The sequence below is a fragment of the Temnothorax americanus genome, unplaced genomic scaffold, assembly GCF_048541705.1.
Source record: "Temnothorax americanus isolate GAGA-0224 unplaced genomic scaffold, ASM4854170v1 Scaffold234, whole genome shotgun sequence".
NCBI classification, from domain to species: domain Eukaryota; kingdom Metazoa; phylum Arthropoda; class Insecta; order Hymenoptera; family Formicidae; genus Temnothorax; species Temnothorax americanus.
The window spans coordinates 34,602-61,127 of NW_027509376.1; the positions used below are offsets into that span (position 1 = coordinate 34,602).

Consider the following 26,526-nt stretch of genomic DNA (forward strand, 5'->3'; position numbering starts at 1 on the left):
CGTTTACGCGAAGGAAAATCCCGTTTACGCGAAGGAATTATCGTAAGTTTAGTATGGGCTGGCTCTAATACTTTTTCGTTGCAGTGTATAACATCTGTCGCTCGACGTTCGCCGCGCCGCGCCGCGCCCCGCTCGCCATCCTCTCTCGACCCCCACCGCTCGCCGCGCGCCGGGCACCGTGCCAGCCCAGCCAGCCGCCGAGGCCCGCCTCTATCGCTCCTTGTGCGCGCATATCTCAGACGTTTTAATTAATAACTTTTTAACTATAGCGAATTTTGCAAAATGGTATACGACTTTTCTCTTCAGTTTGACCCAATCTACCCCAGTCATTCCCATCATTTATTGTTGCCAGATCTATCTGAGACGAAGCTTTAATGACTTCGTAAAATTAATTTTTTAAGAAAGGTAAAAAAAAAGCGCCAAGTACACGCAATGTATTTTAATTAAACCTTTTAATTAAAAATTCAATCTAAGTGGTAGCTTTATTTTTCATTCATAAAATTATATTACCTAACTTAACTCAAGTGACATGTATTTCAAAAAAAGATGTAAAGTCTTAAAATTAAATTGCACCAATTGTAAAGAAAACAAGTAGAAACTTGCACATTGTTTCCTCGTAGTTTTTAATTGTGCAAGTAGAAACTTGCACATTGCTTCCTCATAGTTCCTAAGTGTGCAAGTTTTTATTTTATTCGAGGTATAATTATCGGTATTTATTTGTTTTGGCTTCCTCATAGAGGAAGCTTTGTTAGCAAAGGTTCTGATTTCACACTTAACTCTTTTGGAGACTGCGTAAATAATTATATACATTCACTAAAAAATACTAAAAATACTTGTCCACTTAAAAACTAAAACAATACTTTATCGATAAAAAAAATCAGCCCGATATTATAAATATTTGAGATAGCGATTTATTTTTAATTCTATTATATTTTCCAGTCTTTTCTACCCCTATTTCATATATAATTGGTTAAAATTTGGTTGATCAGATCAAGTTTTATAAAGCTTCTATGTATGTACAAATTCTTCGAAATTTCAAATGTGTGTAATACAAGATCTGATCAATCAAATTTTAATGAATTATATATGAAATATAGGGGTAGAAAAAACTGGAAAACATAATAAAATTAAAAATAAATCGCTATCTCAAATATTGAGAAAGCGGCAGCGTAAAACACATTTTTCAAAAAAAGGAAAATCTGCATAAAATCTATACCGGTAGACCGATTTCAATAAAATTTGAGGAGGACATACTTTCTATAATACTCTATTTGTGTGCAAAAATTCAAACTGGTATCTAAAAAATTGTAGAAGTAGATGCGTGTACAAAAATCCGTACACACACACACACACACACACATACATACATACTTCCGGACATTTTTTACTAATATGATTTTTCGACATTTTAGAACATTCTAAACCTATTTCCATCAAAATCTCGAAAAAAAAATTTTTCACCATTACAAAGCTTCCTCTATGAGGAAGCAATATGTATTATGCTTTGAAAGATAATCGTTGTGCAACTACTTTAAAAAAATAAAACCCAAGTGGTATCTTTATGTTCCTATTTAAGGGTCTTCATATTCCAACCCAAGTGGTAGTAGCTTCTTAATTCTCTTTAACAAATTTTTAATATTACAAAGAATTATTTTAATTAAAAAGAATTAAAGAACTAACAGTACAAAATAAAAATATTTAATTAAAACAAAATAAATAAATTTCTTTTCTAAAGAAACTTGGCGCTGCTTTTTTACTCCTGTCGCATTCTTCCCTAAATTATGTTTATTGTTTTTTTATTTAATCAAAAATCTTAGTACTCATTTTTAAATTTTAATGTCTAAATTTCGAAGTCTAGCAGCGCCAAGTTTTTTTACAAAAAAAAATTTATTTATTTTTCGGTCGGCTTATCGTACTTTTATTTTTGCAAAGTAGATAAATTTTAAAACAAGACGCCATTATTTGTTTTTAAAGAAATCATATGTAAATGTAAAATGTAAAAAAGAAATCAAATGTGCAGAATTATGTATACGTACCAATGAGAACTAGTAGTAATAGTAGCAATCTAACATAAGTAACTAAAGTCGAAGTTAAAGCACAATTAGATTGCACATTACTGTTCCTTTCTTTTATTATTTTTGTATTATATAGTATTCTACTTTTACATATACATTATTTTTTATTTATTATTCTCTTCTACATATATATATATATATACATATTAATGTTGCAACAGTGTCAAATGTTGAATATTGCAACAACTGATGCTTTAAAATTATTATTTGTATATAGTATTTTACACACTTATCGTTTTAATATAAATACATTATAAAATGATTGAATTAGGAACGTGTAAAATGATTGCTATAAGTTGGAATATTATATACCTTGTAATTCGTCACTTCTGTAACTATTAATTTCTTTATTTGCGCACTACGTACCGCGCCTGACTCGTATTGCCGTTTAAAAATTTGTTGCTATTTTAAATGCATAGTTACAAATAAAATGTTAACGAAATATTTCAATATTTTAGCAACATAACATGCCGAGTGGGCACTTATAATGTGCAAGAATGTATCAATGTAAGGAGATTAGTTGTTCAAATTAGAATGATAAGAATTAGTTCAAAATTATGGAGAATATTCGTCTATATGGAAATCTGACGTTTATGCTAAAGTTGAATACAATTGTCTGCATTGTTGCCGAGTAATTAATTACTGAAATTTAACTTTTATCTCTTTCTTATACACAGGCGACATAGCAAAAATGTTAAAACACCTGTAATGTAACTTTCGAAAGTGTATTAAAAATAATAAGAATTTAATGAAAATTGGTGCAAATAATTCTTTACATATTTAGGAAGAACTTTTATGAAGACTGAAATGATTTGTCTACATTCTACATATAGTTATCAAGAAATTGTAAAAATATAAAACAGCATATTGCCACATTTCAACGTGGATAATAACGTATTTGGGTTTCAATTATACAAACAACGATTTAAAACCTTAAGAAACAGCTAATTAAACGCATTCCACATATTTATTTGCTGTACTGCATATCCAAGTGTGTTATTTTACTGAAACATTTTTTACATATTTCTTGCCGTTAAATTACGTCATTTAACACGGTTAAACGTATTGACTTTTAATTTAATATACGATTAAACATGTTAAAATTGCACACGCAACAAAACATGTAAAACGAACTTCAGTCAATTGTGTGTCATTTTTATACGTTTATGCGTGTAGAAATAACACCCTTGGATCGAGATTAATCAATTTGTTAGAAAATATTTTAACAAATTTTTTTCTAATATTATAATTAAAAAAAATTACAATAAAAAATCTTATGTTTTTTTTATGAAATCTCGGGTGCGACAACTTAAATACTCGATCAATCAAACCGATGACCGTGCCCTTTTTCTGACAGAGTGGATGTTAAGAAAGGAAATTTAAATATCTTCCGGAAAAAGTGAGTTTGTGGAACCAGTCAAATTGCAAATGGTCACCTATGTAAAGCTTCTAAAAAATTCTTCTAAAAAATTCAATTTGCAACCCACGCTGATTTCCATAGTAAATTGCAATCTCGGGTGAAAAGAGTTGAATGTTTCTAATACGTGAGTGCATTCATTAAGAGGCACTGCCATTGCAATATCGTCCACGTATTTCTTATATAAAGATGGGACGAATTTCAAGCTTCCGAGCGCTCTAACCTCCACGACCTCGATATCCGCCCCTATGGGTGACAGCGCTCCAACCAGGAAATTTTTATGCGACGATATTCTGGAACGTGTCGGAGTGCACACATAACTTGACTGACCAGCGATGATTTGCTGTTTACGGTGGTAGACTATCTGTATGTATGTTTGCGACGTCAGACCACTTTTGTATTAATTTTTATATGTAAGATTTACGCGTAGGAGGACCCCAAAGAAGGGTCGAAACGTTCGTTCGTTAATTTTGACTTGTGAGAATAAAGTTTAGCGGTTTTACGTCACGCTTGTGCTCTTATTGCCCGTTTAAGGTTTTTTCTTTTACATTACAAAGCCTTACTTAGTTATTTATTATAATTCAATGTTGCTATAAAAAACTATCAAACTGAGATGCTTTTAAAAATATTGAATAAATTCTAAAAATGCATGCTTGAAAATGCTTAAAACTTCGAATTAAGGGGCTCTTATAGTGGCAGTGCACTTTATGCACTAAGTGCACGTTATATATATATATATATATATATATATATATATATATATATATATATATATATATATATATATATATATATATATATATATATATATATATATATATATATATATATATATATATATAAAAGTAATTAAAGAATATATACTTCTACCCTCAGGGCGAATTTCGGGGGTCGGGGGGGGGCACGTTCCCCGCGGGGGGAACGCCATAAGAGATGGGTGAGGGGGGTCCGGGAGGAGCAGCTGGTGGGGGTAAGAGTGGGGGAAAAAAGAGTGGGGACGGACGAGGAGTGGGGGAAAAATTTCACTTCTGGCCTCAGGGTACTCTGGAGGGGGCGGGGAAGGAGGGTACTGCGATACCGACGGTGCGCGAGGAGGGAGCGTCGTCGATCGCGGCGAGGCGCGTACTGTCGCGTCGCTCGGGCCGGACGTGGTTTCCGGCCGCCCGTTTCTTAAACGGCGAAAATCGCGAGTCGTCCTCCCGCGAGAGGGAGCGTCGATCGCGCGCTTCTTCGTCCCGACGGGCCGGACGCGGTTTTCCGACGTATCGGGAGAGACCGAGAGAGAGAGACGATACCGCTCTCTTCGTTCACCCCGAACCGTACGTTTCGCTAATAATATTTTTTTATCGCGCGTCCGAACTCGCGTTCAAGGTCGCTGTCGACGTCACATCCTCCTTTTGTTTTTTTCTTTTCTCGAGCGACGCTGCGAGCGGTCGTGGTGTTCTCTCGCGAGGGGAAGCGTCGATCGCGCGCTTCATCGTCCCGACGGGCCGGACGCGGTTTTCCGACGTATCGAGAGAGACCGAGAGAGAGAGAGACGATACCGCTCTCTTCGTTCACCCGAACCGTACGTTTCGCGAATAATATTTTTTTTATCGCGCGTCCGAACTCGTGTTCAAGGTCGCTGTCGACGTCACATCCTCCTTTTGTTTTTCTCGAGCGACACGGCGAGCGGTCGTCGTGTCTTCCCGCGAGGGGGAGCGTCGATCGTAGAACTTTGCAAAAACCGGTGTTTAATTATAAAAATTAGAAAACCGATTGTAAAAATAAGCGAACCGCTCGTGAGGAATCGTTGCAGATCGGATTCGTGGAGAGTCGACGTAACGAGATATCTGATCCGTCGCGAAATCGGAATCGCCGATCGCCAATCGAACTGGAGGTTTTTCTATTGCCAAATATATTTGAAAAGAATAGAGGACGGTATTTATACGTCTAATTGATTTAGACCCGACAGCGGTGATAATGTAGCAATAGCAATGTGCGTACTCGCAAATGAACGATCACCGTTATTACTCGTCCCGAGGAATCAGACGGCGAATCGTAATATTTTTCGTAATAAGAAGAATTTAGCCAAAATATCGAATGAATCTTATTCAATTTAGGAGATTTTTAATCAGCAAGCTCATCTGTAGTACCCTAAACAGCCCGACTTTGCATTTTTGCCCTTAAAAATTTATAATAAACAAAATACGAGTTAAAGTGCAGTTTATATATATAACGTGCACTTATAGTGCATACCACTATAGGATGTTCTTAACACTCTAATAAACTTTAATTTATTATAAACAACTTTATAATAAATTTGTTTTTAACAGTTTATTTACATACAATTAAAGTGACTGAAAATAGCATATCGACCCCAGACGTCAAAGTTTACCGGACGTTACGAGAATCTTGAGTGCATGAATATTCTACGCAAAATAGACTTAATAATAGACTTAATAATGTAATTAAGGAAGTTGGTTGCCGTCACGTTGTGGGGCAGAGACGGTGGGGCAGAGAAAAGCCTATAGGTGTGTTTTTTTGTACGCATTGAATCTTACTTCTACTTACACGATATTATTTCTACATGTTTTCCCAAGGGTGGATGATAAACATTATGTACGTATAAACTGTAGAATTTTTGTTTTAAGCAAATATTGTCGTCAGGTGACAGCTGTGTATGTGCCCCAATAAGTAATATTTTTAATTTTTTGGTGCTTTTGATATAAAATCGCGTTTTGCACCCTAGATTTTTGTGCGGACTTTAATTCTGTAAACAATTTTTGCAATTCTATAAAGCCAATTAAAAGATCCATCTAATAACGATAATGTCGGTAAATCATACGGCTGCAGGATCCCCTTAATTTCATGTTTTTTGCAACGATATAAACACACTTTTAATAATTAATTAAAAGCCTCGAAAAAAAATACGTACAATTTTTATATACAAAATTTTTAACATACCTATTATCTTTTTAATTACGAAAGTAAATTCTTAACTCCCCCCGGCCTCGCCTCTCTCTTTCTCTCTCTCTTTTTTGTTCTCTCTTGTTCTCTCTTGTTGTCTCTTGTTCTCTCTTGTTCTCTATGTTTCTTTCTTTTTCTTTCTTTCGGTCTCTCTCAACTTTTCTTCTTTTTCTCTCAGTTGTCATCTTTAATTTGGTCATATCCCAATCATGGAGAACAAAGAAATTACGAACACACACGATATTATATACTATCTTCATCGTAGACGAGTTACGCACAATATAAGTTTAATTATTATTTTAAGGCTTACCTGCCTCTCTTTCTCTCTCTTCCTTTTATCTCTTTTTCTCTCTTTCTTTTTCTGTCTTTTTCTTTTTCTCTTGTTCATCTTTAACTTTGCAATATCTAATCGCAAAGAATTAAGGAATTACAAACAAACACGCCATCATCATCTTCATCATAGACGAGTAACGCATAATATAAGTTTAATTATATTATTTTAAGCTTACTTGCCTCTCTTTCTCTTTTTCTCTCTTTCTTTCTCTGTCTCCTTCTTTTCTTTTTGTTCATCTTTAACTTTGCAATATTTAATCACGAAGAATAACAAAAGTACGAACAAACACGTTATCATCCTCTTTATCGTAGACGAGTTATACAATATGTTTAATTATTATTTTAAGGCTTACCTCTCTCTCTCTCTCTCTCTCTCTCTCTCTCTCTCTCTCTCTCTCTCTTCCCCTCCCCCTCTCCCTTTCACTCAATTATTTGCTGAAAAATTGGAAATATTTCGTAACCGATTTCCAAAAAGATACCGGTTTCCAAAAAAATCGGTAACAAAAAACTATACAGTTTATAGCACTTCCCGAGAAATTTTACCCTTGTTTTATATTCAATTCTTTAAAATTCGATTAATTATTTCCCGGAAAATTCGTCAAACTTTTGATACCAGTTTCCAAAAAGATCGGTAACAAAAAATTATATACTTTATAGCACTTCCCGGAAAATTCAACCCCTACTTTATGTACAATTTTTTGAGATTCGGTCATTCGAAACTAGTTTCCAAAAAAATCGGTAACAAAAAATAGTACACTTTATAGCACTCCCCGGGAAATTCTACCCCTACTTCATATACAATTCTTTGAGATTTAATCAATTTCCCGAAAAATTGAAAACATTAAAAAAAAACCGGTTTCCAGAAAGATTGGTAACAAAAACTATACACATCATGGTGCTCCCCGTAAAATTCTACCCTTACTTCATATACAATTCTTTAAGATTCGGTCAATAAATTTCCGAAAAATTGAAAAAATTTTCGTACCGGTTTCCAAAAAAATCGGTAACGAAAAATTATACATTTTATAGCACTCCCCGGAAAATTCTACCCCTGTTTGATCTATAATTCTTCGAAATTCGGCGAATTATTTCCCAAAAAATTAGACAAATTAGAAAAATCGGTTTCCAGAAAATTGGTAACAAAAAACTATACACATAGTGGCACTCCCCGGAAAATTCTACCCCTATTTTATATGTTTTTAATACAAATTCGGTTCAATAGTTTTTAAGTTATTAACGTTCAAACATACACCACCCGTAAGGATTTTATATAATAGTATAGATAGAGACGTAGTTCTACGTCAAAACTACACACTCTATAGCACTCTCCGGAAAATTTTACCCCTATTTCATATACTTGTGGCCAAAATTCGGTCCAATATAGTTTTTAAGTTAAAAACGTTCAAACATTAGTATTCATACATTTGTATGTTTGAACGTTTTTAACTTAAAAACTATTGGACCGAATTTGTATTAAAACCATATAAAATAGGGATAGAATTTTCCGGGGAGTGCTATAGGGTGTATAATTTTTTGTTATCTATTTTCTGGATACCAATTTTTTTAATTCTTTTACCCGTAAAAATTAGAAAAATTAAAAAAAATCGGTTTTTAGAAAATCGGTAACAAAAAAATACACACCCTTTAGCACATTCCAGAAAATTCTACCCCTATTTCATATACTTGTTGTAAAAATTTGGTCCAATAGTTTTTAAGTTATTAACGTTCAAACATACACCACCCGTAAGGATTTTATATAATAGTATAGATATAGATAAGCCATTGGTACTATGTGAAAAAATATTTTCTTGGATCTAAGTATTTTTTTCCAGTGTACAACATGCCTCATCGAATCGGTAAGATTAACAATGTAGAGAAATTTGATCCAGAATTTTTTAATATACCCGCTACGGAAGCTCATATGATGGATCCTATGGCGAGAATGATACTAGAGCATACTTACGAAGCAATTATCGATGCAGGTGTCAATCCTAAAGAATTACAGGGAACAAGAACGGGTGTTTTTACAGGAATTTGCGCTGATACACAAAGCTATTCTATCTATTTTAAACCATATGTATGATATATTCAATAATCTAATTAATTTATATAATGTTAATAAAAATGTACATAAAAGAACCGTAACTATAAAATTCTTGTTAAAAATTTGGAAATCTATCTCCTTAATACGTAAAATAAAAATTTGTGCAATTTATAAATAGTTACAAATAGTCTAAAAAATAAAGATACAACTTATTAATAGTATTCTAATATTATACATTCTAATATTTCAAGCATTAAAAAAAATTTATGTGTTGTAATTAGGTCAGTGGAATGTCATATTGGTGCAATAGATCTTTTGTGGCAAACAGAATTCCTTACTGGCTCGGGACTACTGGACCATCATTTAATCTTGATAATGCATGTAGCTCAAGCCATTTTGTCATGACAGAGGCTTACAATATGATCCGATCTGGAAACTGTGACACCGCTATTGTTGCTACCGCCAATCTATGCCTCCATCCTTACATAAATTTTGGATTTTATCGCCTTGGTATATATACTTGAATAATACTGTACTTTATAATATACTGACAATATATATTTATATATTTGTCTTATTTTATTTATCAAAGTAAAAGTATTTAAATTACTGATATTTCCGTTTTAATTAATGATGCAAAATTAAAATAATTAATATTAATATCGTAATGTATCTCTACAACTGAAAGATATACATGTTTATATTCGCGTCCTTAAGTAAAATAAAAATATGAATAAAATTTACTTTGCCCGTAATGTTTATTTTACCAATGCTTATCGCATATTTCTGCATGCAGCAATAAAATCAAAACTGGAAGAATTTGGTTTATTAGGATCAATTTCTTTCAGGGGTTCTGTCTTCTGATGGTTATTGTAGACCCTTCGATGAGGCAGGCTCTGGATATATGCGTAGCGATGCAATGACAGTGGTGTATCTGCAAAAAGCAAAAAATGCAAAAAGAATATATGCGACCTTCGTATACGGTAAAACAAATTGCGATGGCTTTAAAGAAGAAGGTATCACTTTTCCATCATTCAAAGTGCAAAAAATGTTGTTGAAAGAGTTTTACGAAGAATGTGGAATCTCACCTAGTGAGTTATCTTACATGGAGGCTCATGCAACTGGTACCATAGTGGGTGATCCTGCGGAAATTACGTCTATTGACCAGACTTTATGTGCTAAAAAAAACACGTTGATGGGCTCGATAAAATCGAATTTTGGACACTCCGAACCCGCCAGTGGCCTTTGCCAAATTGCAAAGGTTAATATGTGTAATAAAACATTTAAATATAAAATTTGCTTAAACTGCAACTGTAACAATTTAAATTTTCTCATATCGTTCTTAGACTTTCCAGATAGCACAGATGATCGTCATGAACTCAAAAAGGATTCGTGAAATCCTTTCATAACGATCATCTATGCTATCTGGGTTATTCATTATAATAATTTACAACAATCACACAATTAGAATTACTGTTAACAAAGGAATTTAATTTTTTGAAGATATTGTTAGCGATGGAAACTGGTATAATTATGCCTACTATACACTTCAAGTGTCCGCGAAAAGAGTTAACTGCTATTATCGAAGGAAGAATAAAGATTGTTACTGAACCAACAGAATGGGAGGGTGGTTATGTAGGTATTAATTCCTTTGGATTTGGAGGAGCTAATTGCCACATATTATTAAAATCGAATCCTAAACAAAAAATCAATAATGGAGCATCGAATAACGACTTATCCAGACTTGTAATCGTATCTGGACGGACGGAGAAGGCTGTTAAAATCATTTTAGATGACGTAAGCAAATATTATACTATCTTATTTTATTTATTTTAAAAGTGGTTTAAGTTTTATATTTATCTTTTGTATTACTGTAACAATATTGTTATTATTAGATATTATAAATTATACACCTGCAATCATTTATTTAGTTTCACATCAATTCCGTTGGAGTAAAATGTTATTACTTTTTTTAAAAAAAAGGTAAAAAAGGCGCCAAGTACACGTATAGTAGTGTATATGTTGTTACCTAAAAAAAAAGAAAGTGGTAGTATTATACCTCGAAAAAACCTAAGTAACAAGTGGTAGATCTTTATATCTCAAAAAATTTCGAAAAAATCTAAGCAGTTAGTATCTTTATTTCCGAAAAATTATAACCCAAGTGATACACGTCACAAAATTATGTTACCTTATCAAAAAGAAGAGTCGCGCTTCAAGTGATCTATTACCATTACAAAAAAGAAATGATATCTCTTTAAATTAGAGCGCCAATTACAGAGAGAACATGTATATTGCCTCAAAAAATAATTGTTGCACTACTTTGAAAAATCTTTACATTGTGTTAATTAGAAAAGAATGTATGATAACAATTTTATAAAATTAACAAATTTTATTTAAATTTAACAAGGGAATACAAGATATTTAAATACAAAGTTTACATGTGTATTTTTTAATGGTCACAAAGAATTACAGAAGTAACAGTACAAAATACAAATATTTTATTAAAATATTTAATCCAACGAGGGAATACAATTTGTATTTAAATATAAAGTTTATATATGTATATATTTTTCAATAGAATAAAAGATTTAATCACAAAGAATTACACAGAGGTAACAGTACAAAATAAAAATATTTTATTAAAATACATAAATTTTTCTTGTAAAAAAACTTGGCGCTGTTAGACCTCGAAATTTTAAATAAATAAATAAACTTATTCTATACCTAATTATAAGCCGCATTATCTGCCGTCCGCGTCGTCACGCACACCCATATCATTCACTCCCACATCCACGCTGATAATCATTTAATATTACTCCCATCGCATTCTTCTCTGAATTATTTTTATTTATTGTTGTCCTTATTTATTTAAAATTTCGAGGTCTAACAGCGCCAAGTTTTTTTACAAGAAAAATTCATGTATTTTAATAAAATATTTTTATTTTGTACTGTTACCTCTGTAATTCTTTGTGATTAAATCTTTTATTCTATTGAAAAATACATATATAAACTTTATATTTAAATACAAATTGTATTCTCTCGTTGGATTAAATATTTTAATAAAATATTTGTATTTTGTGTACTGTTACCTCTGTAATTCTTTGTGACCATTAAAAAATACACATGTAAACTTTGTATTTAAATATCTTGTATTCCCTCGTTAAATTTAAATAAAATTTGTTAATCTTATAAAATTGTTATCATACATTCTTTTCTAATTGACACAATGTAAAAATTTTTCAAAGTAGTGCAACAATTATTTTTTGAGGCAATATACATGTTTTCTCTGTAATTGGCGCTCTAATTTAAAGAGATATCATTTCTTTTTTGTAATGGTAATAGATCACTTGAAGCGCGACTCTTCTTTTTGATAAGGTAACATAATTTTGTGACGTGTATCACTTGGGTTATAATTTTTCGGAAATAAAGATACTAACTGCTTAGATTTTTTCGAGATTTTTCGAGATATAAAGATCTACCACTTGTTACTTAGGTTTTTTCGAGGTATAATACTACCACTTTCTTTTTTTTTAGGTAACAACATATACACTACTATACGTGTACTTGGCGCCTTTTTTACCTTTTTTTAAAAAAGGTAATTTTGTGCGGATATCACGCCTTTTTGTAGTATATTACGCATTTTATAAACAGTATGTACAGGATAAAGCTATTTGGAGGTATAATACTACCACTTTGTTTTTTTTTCGAGGTAACAACATAACAGGGTAACAACATAATACATATACAATAATACACTACTATGCGTGTACTTGGCGCTCTTTTTTACCTTTCTTTTTTTAGAAAGGTAATTTTGCACGGATATCACGCCTTTTTGTAGTGTTACGCATTTTAATCTTATAAACAATATATCTTATAATCTTATAAACAGTATATAATACAAGGTATGAAGCTAAAAGTGTTACGGACTATTATTTCTAAAGAAAACAACAATTTAATATTTTGCTTAGTTTTTTTAAAATAATAATCTGTAACCCTTTTAGTTGTACACCTTGTATATATTTTTTAATTTCAACATAAAACATAATCGCAATAAAGCATGATTAATGTTAATAAGTCGTTAACTGTAAAATTCTTTATTTATTTTTATTTGCGTGTCTTACTGAATGTTGTTCGCAACTGTATATGTACCGATATCTTCAGGTATCGATATTTTTGATAATTATTTTTACGTCAGACATAATTTTAATTCATTCAATTTTTATTATGTCTAGACATAATTTTCGTCCAATTTTTATTATGTCTAGACATAATTGTAATCTACATGTATTAATACCTCGAGTTCGATATCTACGTGTCCTACATTGGGTGCGTTCAGCCGATACTCCGCTAGCCTAACAATCGTGAGCAGTCGCTCGTTTTCGCTCGTTACCTTTCTTTTGACCTAATGGATTAAAAGGAGAGGAAACGAGCGAAAACGAGCGACTGCTCACGATTGCTAGGCTAGCGGAGTATCGGCTGAACGCACCCATTTAGATTTAAAGTTATTAATACACCTAGACACCAAAAACTATGAAGCGCAGTATGTGGACCTCGTCATCGGCAACCCGGAACACGTAGACATCAAATTCGAGGTATTATTACACCTAGACACCGAAAACTACAAAGCGCGCTATCTGGACCTCGTCATCAGCAACCTGGGACACCTAGACATAAATTTCAAAATATTAATACACGTAGACACCGAAAACTACGGAGCGCACTATGTGGACCTCGTCATCGGCAACCTGTGACACCTAAACATCGAATTCAAAGTATTAATACACGTAGACACCGAAAACTACGGAACTCACTATCTAGACATCATCATCGGCAACCTGGAACACCTAGACATCGCATTCAACGTATTATTACACTTGGACACCGAAAACTACGAAGCGCACTATGTGGACCTCGTCATCGGCAACCTGGGACACCTAGACATCGAATTCAACGTACGATTACACCTGGACACCGAAAACTATGAAGCGCACTATCTGGATCCCGTCATCGGCAACCTGGGACACGTGGACATCGAAATCAAGGTATTAATACACGTAGACATCGAAAACTACGGAGCGCACTATGTGGACCTCGTCATCGGCAACCTGGGACACGTAGACATCGAATTCAACGTATTATTACACCTGGACACCGAAAACTATGAAGCGCACTATCTGGACCTCGTCATCGGCAACCTGGGATACCTAGACATCGAATTCAAGCTTGATTCATAAGAATCGACTTAAAAATTCCCTAGCGGCACTTTCTGCCAAGCGTAGAGAATCTTCTTTTCTGTTGACTCAATATATATTACTTATATATATACCTAATTTACCTAAATAGAAATCTTCCTCCTGACCGATAAGTCTACACTGCAAAACATATCCACTCTAAATTCCGCGAAACTATAACGGAAAAAAGTGACTTTTTTTTCCACTTTATGTAAGTATGAAATTAAAGCGGAATTATATATACAGGACCTTGTCCTATAATAATATATCCGTTATAAATAAAACGGAATAATATATCCGTTATAAACAAAACGGAAATTTAGAAAGGACCCCGCACAAAACTATACGAGAAAAGGCCTTTTGGTTAAATTGTCTAAAACTCGTAAATAAAAAAGGGTATAAAAAAAAGAAAAATTTTGGCGCAAACCAGAGGTTGATATGTTGACCTGTTCGGGAGTTATTTAGGGTAAAAAATTAGCTTTTTCGAACTTTGACCCTAAATAACTCCCGAACGGATCAACATATCGACCTTTTGTTTGCGCCAAAATTCTTCTTATTTTATGCCCTCTTTTATTTAGGAGTTTGAGACAATTTGACCAAAAGGCCTTTTTCCGTGGTTTTATGTGGTGTCCTTTTAAATTCTTTTCCAGATATAGAGAAGAACATATTACCTGAAAGACAATATTTTATTGTACTCACATATATACTTATTACATATATTCATATAAAACATTATATTATGTGATTAGAAAATTTATATAAAGTATGAATAATCAAGTAGAAACTAAAAAATAATCTTTATATCCATATAGTTATACATATAAAATACCTAATATAAAAGAAAAGGAAGGATGAGCTCAAAAATACAAAAACAAAACTACAAATATAATAATAGAAGAAACTCTGCATTACAATTTATGAAACACACATGGACAGAATTTCTTTAGCTCGCTTGCCCAAAAATTGATTAATATTACCCAGGCACAAAGATTCAATTAAACCAAGCAATTGGCTAAAAGATGATGGATAACTCAGATCTTTTATGTAGTAAACAGCTAATCCCAGAGCGACTGCCTCTTCCGCAGATGCAACATGAATTGTTAGTTGATCAATCTCATTGATTACAAGCCAGGCTGTGGTATCATTGTAATATACTTTTGGTCCAGGAAAAGGTGCAATTAAATCTTCAAATGCTGGAACTTTCTGCACAAATTACACAAAACAAAAATTACAGGCAATATATATTTTTAAGCATATAATAAAGCAACAAAAATAGTTATAACAATTTATTATACAAGATTTTACCTGGTCGAGAAAGAAGTCCTTTACTCTAGGTAAATTTAAATATTTTTGTAGTTGTTGAATGTTTTCAATTCCTTTCTCCGTTTTTATATATATAGTGTTTATAGCCTTAATAACACTTTCAATGGATGTTTTCATTCTTAATTCAGCTTCTTTGACAAACTGCAATATACACCACAATTTACATACAATTTCATCACAGTAAATTTTTTTAAGTACTTACACATTCTTTTTGTGACAGATAATAGGGCCACACATCCCCAACATGAGGTCGAACTGTGAGAGATTGCTGAAGCAATTCAACAATTGTGGTTGTCGAAAGTTCACTTTCTGCTGAATCCTGAAAAAAAAAACAGTAAAATAAATAAGTGTAAAAATTTTACACAAGGATACAAAAAATTGTTTTTTTAAAGTTAAGTTAATTTCGAGTGTTATGAATTTAAAGTTATATTTTAATATTACGAAAATCTCATAATGCATGTTACCTGGAGTTTTTTGTAAGCCTCTTCTGGGGTCATCACTTGCAGCTGTTTTTCATTATGCAACTGCAGAGGATTATGCGTCTGTTGCGTACGTTCTCGACGGCTGTTTCTGTGACGTCTGATATCAGCAATTTGGTGTATGAAATGTCCCTATTTCACATGACAAAATTGTTTGTTGTACAAATTTGTTAGTAGGGATGATGTTTGAACATGATATTTGGCGTAGAACTCGAGACGATGGAAGGGAAGAGAATTGCGACAACGCGACAACCTGACAACGCGAGCTCAGTGTGAACGTTAGGTATTAGTTAAAGTTTCGGAGTAATAAGAAAAAAAAGACGCGCGTTGGGTGCGTAGAGAATTGTAACGGCGTGAGCTGAATGCGTATGTGCGAAAGTTATATACGAAAAGCTGAGTGCGAACTGTTATGTACCGACTAAAAAATCAATATAATTAATACAAATATATAGATATATTGACTCTAAATATACGTATACTCTTCCTCAGTATGTTACTTCGCTATCTGATCACGAACATTTTCTACAATTACAAAAATTTTTAAGTTTACCAAGGTTAAAGGACTTTTTTTCTTAAACAGGTAAAATTTTGAATAATAAATTGTTATAATTATTAGACAAATAAAAGGGAGGAAAACTACATAATTTACATAATTTGTTATATTATAAATACATTGATATAAGAATATATTATTTCCACTTACATATTTCGTTTTGAACGTAGATGACTGTTCTAAATGAATTAAAAGAAAGTTTGCTACAAGCGCTTTTCCCAGATCACGATACTTCCAACGTTTTTTCATATGGTTCATGTTGTGAGGAATCAAACTGTGCCTGCTAATTAAATAAAATTTATAATTAATACACAAGATTTCAAATTTTTTCTTACCATAAATATAGACATTAAACATCATACTTACTCCAAATGGTCTATTAGTTCGTCTTTCACTTGAGTACGTAACTTTTTTTTTGTTTTTGGGCTCATAACTTGTCCCTCCAAAAAAGGCATTACATACGAACTAAAGTGAGGTAATAATTGGGTTTCATTTTTATCATGCTGCAACTTAAATAATACAATAATTATAGAATAATGGAATAAAATAATAGAAAAATACAATTTTAATAAAAAATTTACATAATGAAACCACTATATATTTTCTTATACAATGTAATTTTAGTGTACAAGACCAGTAAACCACCCCGAAGGCAAAAGAATATGAATCTTGCCATTTATGACATATTCTGGAACAGTCCATGGATATTCGAGTTTACAAATACTATACATTTCAAGTCGATCTTCACAAGCTACGACATAACTACATGTTTTGTTCGTATGTTGTAAGAAGAGTTTTTACAAGCATATAGTACACGTCTTTAAAGATAAACATGCGACAAACTCTACCGAACAAAGGATGTTCGTCAACCTCTCCAACTATTAAAATGACATTATTCATGTATTGTACACCGTGATATTTCAAGTATGACAATTCGATTGCCTCAGAGACATTATCAGAATCAGGGAACTTTTCAAAGATATCACTTTCATGCTCTTTTATGACAGCACTTTTAACTTTTATGTCTGCTAATGGGGATAAAAAAGTATTTCTGACGGAGCCATTGCTATGAAACATCTGATAAGCACATTCTATTTGAAAATGGTCCATCACGGAATAGCAAATATTTCTGTATGAAAAGAAACGCTTTTGCTTGACGACAAAATGCTTGCTTTCAGCACGTATACATGATTGGAATCTACCTGGCCCATGAGTGCGCAACTGATCAACTAAGTGAATTAACATGTGTAACTTGGGAATGAAATTGTTTGGGTACAGTTTCACATACAGATTTTGATGTTCGTGCACTAAAGCTTCTATTGCAGCTAAAGATTGAACTGTCAATGCAGGTGACCATATCAATTTAACAATTGCGACAAGCAAAAGAAAACACTGCCAGTGCTGATTCTCAGTAGAAATGTCACGGTGCAGAATAATCGGCAAATGATACATTAGCGTGAAGTTTGCTTTACTGGTTCCTGATATAGAAAAATCTGGAGAAATAAGGCGAGGTCTTTCACCACTTGGAATGCTTTTGTGAAACTTAAAATTGCTAATCAAAGTATTCAGGCGATCACGACTGATTAAACGTTGCGAAACAACAGCTTTCAGCAGCAGGCTTATTTCTTTAGGAACAATACCCTCCAATAATACGTGCATAGGATCGTATAAAACGTCTTTGAATATGTTGAAGAAAGGAATCTGCCGAAATATGTTATCTCGCTTAATTCCATTACTTTGAGACTTCTTGGAATACAAGGCCTTGTTCCTCCTCATCATTTCCTTCATTTCATCGACAGCTTGATAGTGTTGCACTTCATCTCGCAAAGGACACTGAGAATGATATGACAATTGAGGAAATCTTTGGGACGACGCAGTACAGATTCGACATTGTTGTTTAACGAGAGGAGAAAAACATTCCTTAAAACCGCATAACTGATGTGCTGCTAGTGCATCAGCATGGTATGCAAATAAATAGCCATAAAATTTTTCTCTATGTGGATCAAAAGGAATTGTAATTCCTGTGGAAGCAAGCATCTTCAAATCATTAATAAAATCTTTAAGAAGAATTTCATGTGCCTTAAAAGATTTCATTGATTTACTTTTACAAACAGCTATGCAAAATGTGGCTGCTAAACGTGATCGCAATTGGACAGGTATGTTCAGAACTGTCACGTAAAATAAGCATATTTTGTTTGTACCTCTGTGCATGCCAATTGGATTACATAATTCAATGTCATCGTTGTACAATAAAAAAGCAATGTTGTTTTTTTCGTGCGCAGCCTGTCCAGGATGATTCCTGTATCTCTGACCCTGCATTACATCAGTCATAAGATGATCTGACAACGGAGCATTCTTTTTGAAGAAAGACAAAATTTCATTAAATTTTGCTAAATTCTGAATAATATCAATAATTGAAACTACATATCCACTACTGCCGTCAGGAAGATCTACTTGTTTTGGAACCAAATACACACCATTTTTTGACAATTTTTGTTTACGTAATCTATCTGTGACTGACTGAGAAACATCGTTTTCGTGACCAATGCAGCTAAGAAAATTTGTCATTGCGTTTATTGCTACTTTAGGAACTTTATGCTTTGCCTCCAGAAGTACACAGAAATCTAAAATTTTATCAGCAAGATTCAATTCTTTCTTATGCATATCTGATAAATCTAAAATTTTATCAGCAAGATTCAATTCTTTCTCATGCATATCTGATATTACATTCACATCATTCACATTAATGTCGATATCAATTTCATTTTGTTGTAATTCTACAATTGGTAAATCATATGCAAATGTCAAAACAACACATTTATGTGACTTAAATTCTGTTAATACTGAAAAGTATAAATTGCATTTACGGCAATGACAAGTTACTGTGTGTTTCGATTTATGTGTGTGCATTACATTTATGTGGTGTATTAAACGCGCTTTTTTGTTGCAAATCAATCCACAAAGCAAACATTCATAAATCATTAGTACCGAATTATTTTCCTCAGGTACAGTATCATTATTCTGTTGTACAGTATCGTTGTCCTCTATTATATTGCTTGCAGATTGCACAGTCTGTTGAGAATCTTGCTCTTGATTGTTGACTTCATTAGATGCTGGGCCAGTCAAGTTTTCTATCGCCACTACTGCAACTGTATGAACCAGTACAATTTTATTCATTTCTGTTTGCAATATAATAATATACGAGATCTATGTGTAATACATTTAACCCTTTAACTACGGTCGCAGCGTAAGCGGGGGATCGCGCGCGACGCTCGACCAGGTGCCGCGAGGACGGAGAGAGTCCCGCGAGGGGAAGGCCTTCTCCGGGGAATCGACGCCGCCGACGCCACCGCCGAGGGCAGACAGATTGGCGCGTACCGACGGAGACGGTCGGCCAGTCCCGACGTATATATTAATAAAACTGGCTGTCCAAACGCAAAAAAAAAATATATAGTAAAGTCTCTTATTGTCTCTAACGACAGCCGTGTTTCGCGAAATTTTTGTTCCGTCGTCTATTGACGACAGCCGTATTTAAAGGGTTAAAGATTATAATGTATAATAAAGTATTTACTTTTTTGTAATAAAAACTTACCTTCACGCGTGCGAGCTTCTTCGCTCGTTTCACGTTCATGTAACGGCGAATAATGCCCGCAAAAGAAACACACATTTGGGTTATTGCCTCCCTCCGCGGGAGGCAATTCGAAATCGTCGCAATCACATGCCGTACATTTTCCGCGTTGGTGACCGCGTCGATCGACACCCATATTGCTCGTCGGCAACACTTAGCGACAAAAATATACAATAAAATACAACTGGGAAGAGCCGTCGCGCGCCATTAACGTAGACAGCAGAGGATGCTCTAACAGATTGAAGAACAAAAGAAGATCGGGCTGCCGCCATATGGTTGTTATTTTTGTCCGCTTTAAATATATATGACGGAAACCACAACCAATGACCATGTCCTTTACATTATCCGTTATAACGTCTGTCTTAATAATAATCACTATCAGTCCTACTTATATAAAGGATTTTAATATATATGAATAAGGTGTCACGTTAAGAATCGCGTCAGTCACGCTTAAATAAAATGACACAAAAGAAATCCGTTTTAACATTGTATATTCCGTTATAAAATAGAAGTGTCCTTTATATATAAAGAGGATATGTTTTGCAGTGTATCGACCTAATTTCGAAATACGCGCGCGATATCGAAACTGGCGATACCTGCGCCGCCAGCGTCGAAAAAGTGAAAGTAACGTTTCTGATTATGACGTCATCATAGACGTCGGCGTTAGAAGTAGTATCTTAAAAATAAATTTTTACATTTGGACTTTGCGTCGCAATATCTCCGCTCGTAGGGCACGTAGCGGAATATTATGAAAGAAACCCCCCCCCCCCTAATTGGACCCCAAGCTATCGATCAAGCCTACTTAGAACTTGATCCGTTCACTCGTTATCGAGATCTCAACATTTCGACTACTCGCAACCCGTCGCTTCGCGTAAAAGAGTCACGGTCGGTCTCGCTCCGCGTGTACTTGGCGCGAGACACTACCGTGTCTCTTGATATAATTTATAAGATAGTCTTAAAAGACATCCCTGATGAGTTTTTTAGTTTTTTTTTCTAGTTCTTTGTTGTTGCTTAAAGTTTAAAACTATACTTTTTTTTATGTACATGATTATGTACACAGGCCCTTAAAGGGTTAAGAAGAAGATTACAATCAATATGTGTATACAAGACGGAATAAACAACACAGTTATCGGTTATGAGGTAGATTGATGACATAATGTTCATTTATGCAAGTTATAAACATTTTTATATAAATTTGTAACAAAATGTTTGAACATAACTTTTCTTTCTGTAATCAGGGAAAATATTTCTTTATTTTATTAATAGTTATTTATTGTAATCCATACAGCAATTACACAATTATAATTATTGTTAATAAAAGAGAATTTCTTAAGGATATTTCTTGAAAGTAAAGATAGAAATTAATATTTTAACTTATACTTGTTACATAGTCTAAGAACTTTCGAAAAGTTTTATCCGCTGTTATTAGAAGAAGAATAAAAATATCCTCGAATTAACAGAATGAGAGAGTTCTCTCGAACCACACTGAGAAAAAAAAGCTGTTGCTTCAATTAAAGTGCTATCACAGGGTGCCAAACACATAAGTAGTTCATTCAATTGTATTGTTATTAGAACCAATATCTGGATTATTAAACCAATAATTTAATTATTTATTTTTTAACAATAATTTCTAACTTTAGCAATGTTTGTTAACATAGAAATATGTTGACTGTTAATACTAATTTAAACATATGAAATAAAGTTTTAGCTTTAGCTTAAAAGAATACAGATACAGGTAAGATTTAACAGTTACAGATGTATATAATTCGAGATACACACAGTGGACATATTTAGAAACTAACTATAAATTAAAATTGTGCCGATAACTTACCAAAAATTGTTATATCTACCTATCTTTATTATATCTACTATCTTTACTCTTGTTTTTTTTTCTTAATTTTTGTAATAAGAAATTTATTTATTTGTATTATATATATTCCTATATTAAAAATATAATAGATAATTAAGACAATCTTAACTTACTTACTATATACTTACATAGAGCTTAAAAAATATTTTTGCAAACATAATTGTTTAAAAAAAAAACAATTGTTTTTTTACAGTTGTTCAAAGAAATTTTTAAAATTAAATATCCAAACAATCAAAATATCTTGTTCAGTGAATTAAGTAATAAGAAAGTATTTTATTAGAAATACTTATCTTGCAAGATAAAATGATAACAATTTTCTTTTTTATGTAAAATTATTTTACGAAAAGATGGGGCGTCTAAATATTTTTTTATACTGAATGTGCAAGTACGAAGTCGAACTATAGATACAGAATACATCTCTCTATTACACCATATTCATAATGATAACATAGAAGGTCACCTTTATAGAGGATACATGATAACTGGATCTAAAAAATCTTATGATACAATTAATAAAATAGGGCATCAATATATGAAGCGACCAATTTGTTTTATATTTTCTGGACTAGGATCTCAATGGTCTAAAATGAGTGAGTGTGGTGTGTTCGTAAGCGCGCGTGCATATACATATTTGTATATTAAAGCTAACGGATTTGAAAATTTCTATTAAAACTTTAGCAGGTCGAGCTCTAATGAAATTCCCAGTATTTGCCAAGGCAGTCCAGAAATGTGATATTGTTTTGAGATCTTATGGCATATTTCTTACAGATATTTTATTAAGTGATAATAAAAATATTTCCAACAATATCATTAATTTATTTTTAGCACTCGTTGGACTGCAGGTAAAAAAGGAAAACTTTTTGTTTAAACTTCATAAATATATTTTGTATATAGGTATCAAATATGATTAAATTTTTATTTTATAATTTTTTTTTATTTAAAACAAATGGGAAGATATTTCTTTTATACGTATAGTATAATATATTTATATTACAGATTTGAATAGTCGATCTTTTAACATCCATTGGTATAGTTCCGGATTTTATAATCGGTCATTCCATTGGTGAACTAATCTGTGGATATGCCGATAGATGTTTAACAATCGAAGAAACGATTCTGTCAGCATATTTCATCGGTTTAGCAGTTCATGAATCGAAAATAATTAATGGTTCCATGGCTGAAATTAATCTTGATCTTGAAACTATAAGAAATATATGTCCTTCGGATATTGATGTAGCTTGTTACAATAGTTCCTCTAATTTTATCGTGAGCGGACCAACAGATTCTATAAAAGCATTTCTCGCCAAATTGCGGGTACATTATTTGAACAACATAATATTATCTGTTTTGCTTTTTTTTAAATCTGTCAAATTAAATAATTAATACCTACTTGTGATATACGTGGTCTGTTTAAAACATAGAGATATAAGATTAGAGTGCACGAGTCATATGCTAGCACGTAGAGGCTGCGATATAGAAATAGAAAAAAAACGCTGCAGTATATATATATATATATATATATATAGGCCCCTTCTTTCAGACAAAGACAAAAGGGACCATACTGCAGCTTTTTCTTTCTATTCCTATCGCGAAAAGACAGCTTTCTCTTTCTATTCCTATATCGCCTTTTCAGCTCGCTTGCGCACTCTATTCTTATATCTCTATAGTTTAAAAGGTAATGAGACTGAATTTTTTTTCTCAGCAACTGGTAACACTGTAAAAACGAGACTGCAGTAGATCGACAGCTACATTCATATTCTACCTTCAGTTAAAATTTCAATTTGATAACATTGGTTGCATGTGATTCTACAATCATTTGTATAACTGTATGTTTGGAACATAAGATCGGCATGGAACACTAATCGAGCAGTGTTATACGAAGTTTGACATAACAAATTCTGTGTCAAATTTTAGGATAACGTGACAGAAAACATTTAAAAAGTTGACAGTTTGAATGATTGATGATCAATGAAATTTAATTTGAATCACCAAATTATTTATGTTATTGGTGGTCCAGAACGGGATATCTTCACAATTTTACCGCCATCTAAAAATACCTTGTGCCTGGGATAGAATGTGATCTTTGTAAGTCTGTTTCAATTTCTTAAATGTTTCCATCGCATTGTCCTGGAGTTTGACACAGAAGTTCCATAACGCTGCTCAATTTTCTTGTGTTCCATTTTCATGACGCGTCACCCAAACATACAGTTATACAAATGATTGTAAAATCACATGTGTTAACGTTTGAAATTTTAACTGGAGGTGGAGTATGAATGTAGCTGTCGATCTACTGCAGCCTTGTTTTTACAGTGTTACTAGTTGTTAAGAAAAAAATGCAGTCTTATTATTTTTTTAAACAGACCACGTATATTATAAATACTTAATAATTAGTATTTCGATGAATAATAATTAACAATACGTTTTTGTTCATGTTTTTAGGCTAATAACTTTCCTGTAAAAGAAATTTCTTGTGGTAATATAACTTTTCATAGCCGTTATATCAAATCTGCTGTAACTAAGTCCGAAGAATACTTGAACCGAATATGACCACAAAAAAAATTTCGCAGCTCAAAATGGCTAGCAACATCCGCTAACCACTATTCTAATTCATCTTTACCTTTATGTTCAAAATATTATACAAATTATTTATTATCTCCGGTACTATTTACAAAGGCAATAAGTTTGATTCCAAGTGATACAGTGACAATAGAGATATCGCCTCAAAACATTCTTCAACACATTTTAAACAATTATTTATGCGCTACAGTAACAAATGTAGTGTTATATGAAGGGACCGAAGATGTCAATAGTGAGATATTTTTAGAATCAATCGGAAAACTTTATAACGCAGGATTGCAGCCACAGATTGCAAATCTTTATCCGACAGTGGAATTTCCTGTAAGCCGCGGTACCCCAATAATTTCTCCTCTCATAAGGTATTCATATTCTACGTTTATGCACAAATGGATGTGCATATTTTTGTGGTTCTCTTCCGTACTATATATCCACGATTCTTTTACTTCGGAAAAAAAAAACAAAAAATTGTGAATCTAACAGGGGAGAACCAAAAAGTCGTGAACATAACACGAAAGAGAATCACAAAATCGTGGACATAGCACAGAACAGACCCACAAAAACGTGCACGCATTACCTACAAGATTCTGGTACAGCCAAAACGCGGGCATGATCACTTTTATTTTTCTCTCTAATTAAACATACACTTTACGTTGATTTGTGTACGACGGCTTTAAGATGCACTGACTGCGCACTGGTACGTCCAACCGAATTCGCTGTAAGACACTTTCATTGGCATTTTCTTTGAAAAATAAAAAGTTTTGCCTAGAGTCAGGTGAATAGGGGGATAAATGATTTTAGTCATTTGACGTTTAGCAAAAAACTGATTGGCAATTAACTGTCGGAACATAAGCGGGAGTAGCGTGTAATGCGTGTAACAACACGTTGCTTCATTCTTTGAATTATGATAAGGCTAATAATACGCTTAATATATAAAAAGTTATGATTTCTCATTAATAATGAAATGGGTCTGAACAAAAAAATTTTCTGTAATAGTACATAATGGTATGCAGTACATAACATTCATATTGTCTAATAAATAGCATCATTAGCATACTTTATTAAAAAATCGTTCCAGGAATTTTACAAAGAAACTATGTATCTATATGCCAATTGTTTTATACCTATCACAAAGAATGAGAAATAAACTATAATATTTATAGGATCAGAATTCAAACATTACATAAATTTCGGACACAAATGGACAACTAATTTATATATAATTTTATTACATAATGAGTTTTAATAATGTTTATAGATGGGATCATACGGAAGATTTCTATGTATTTAAATATATACATAGAACAAAATATAATAGACAGAAGAGAAATAGTTGTCAACATTAATATAACTGCATGATGAGACATTTGTATATTTAACGGGCCATGTTATTAACGAAAAAAATTTATTTCCGGCTACGGGATATCTTTTCCTTCTCTGGAACATGATTGCATCGTTGAGAAAGCACGATCATACCAATGTACCATCAGTTGTATTTGAGGACATTAATTTCATTCGTGCTACAGTACTATCACAACCTAAAAAAAAAAAGAAAGTGGTAGTATTATACCTCAAAAAAACCTAAGTAACAAGTGGTAGATCTTTATATCTCGAAAAATCTCGAAAAAATCTAAGCAGTAGTATCTTTATTTCCGAAAAATTATAACCCAAGTGATACACGTCACAAAATTATGTTACCTTATCAAAAAGAAGAGTCGCGTTTCAAGTGATCTATTACAATTACAAAAAAGAAATGATATCTCTTTAAGTTAGAGCGCCAATTACAGAGAGAACATGTATATTGCCTCAAAAAATAATTGTTGCACTACATTGAAAAATCTTTACATTGTGTCAATTAGAAAAGAATGTATAATAACAATTTTATAAGATTAAAAAATTTTATTTAAATTTAACAAGGGAATACAAGATATTTAAATACAAAGTTATTTACATGTGTATTTTTTAATGGCCACAAAGAATTACAGAAGTAACAGTACAAAATAAAAATATTTTATTAAAATACATAAATTTTTCTTGTAAAAAAACTTGG

General features: G+C 32.7%; 1 protein-coding gene and 1 pseudogene across 2 annotated transcripts; one reads left to right on the forward strand and one right to left on the reverse strand.

The window, feature by feature from the left end:
• Window positions 1-8,165: 8,165 nt before the first annotated feature.
• Window positions 8,166-25,584, forward strand: LOC143898546 (fatty acid synthase-like; annotated as a pseudogene). The gene is made up of 9 exons (XR_013257243.1): window positions 8,166-8,851; window positions 9,100-9,328; window positions 9,667-10,079; window positions 10,322-10,615; window position 14,093; window positions 22,289-22,492; window positions 22,581-22,744; window positions 22,899-23,216; window positions 24,342-25,584. The product of XR_013257243.1 is annotated as a fatty acid synthase-like (transcript).
• Window positions 14,717-19,832, reverse strand: LOC143898545 (uncharacterized). The gene is made up of 7 exons (XM_077408110.1): window positions 19,393-19,832; window positions 16,771-16,913; window positions 16,555-16,687; window positions 15,837-15,983; window positions 15,575-15,691; window positions 15,355-15,513; window positions 14,717-15,252 (listed from the first exon to the last, which is right to left on the reverse strand). Exons 1-7 carry the CDS (start codon window positions 19,579-19,581, stop codon window positions 14,965-14,967), a joined length of 1,176 nt encoding a protein of 391 aa, XP_077264236.1. The 5' UTR covers window positions 19,582-19,832; the 3' UTR covers window positions 14,717-14,964.
• Window positions 25,585-26,526: the final 942 nt, after the last annotated feature.

Bases quoted from the DNA above. Each gene is read 5' to 3' on its own strand.
- LOC143898545 (XM_077408110.1), bottom strand. From the start codon at position 19,581: ATGAATAAAATTGTACTGGTTCATACAGTTGCAGTAGTGGCGATAGAA. The intron at 15,514-15,574 runs GTAAGTACTTAA...TGTATATTGCAG, and splicing joins ATCTGTCACAAAAAGAATGT to TTTGTCAAAGAAGCTGAATT. The intron at 15,253-15,354 runs GTAAAATCTTGT...TAATTTGTGCAG, and splicing joins AGGACTTCTTTCTCGACCAG to AAAGTTCCAGCATTTGAAGA.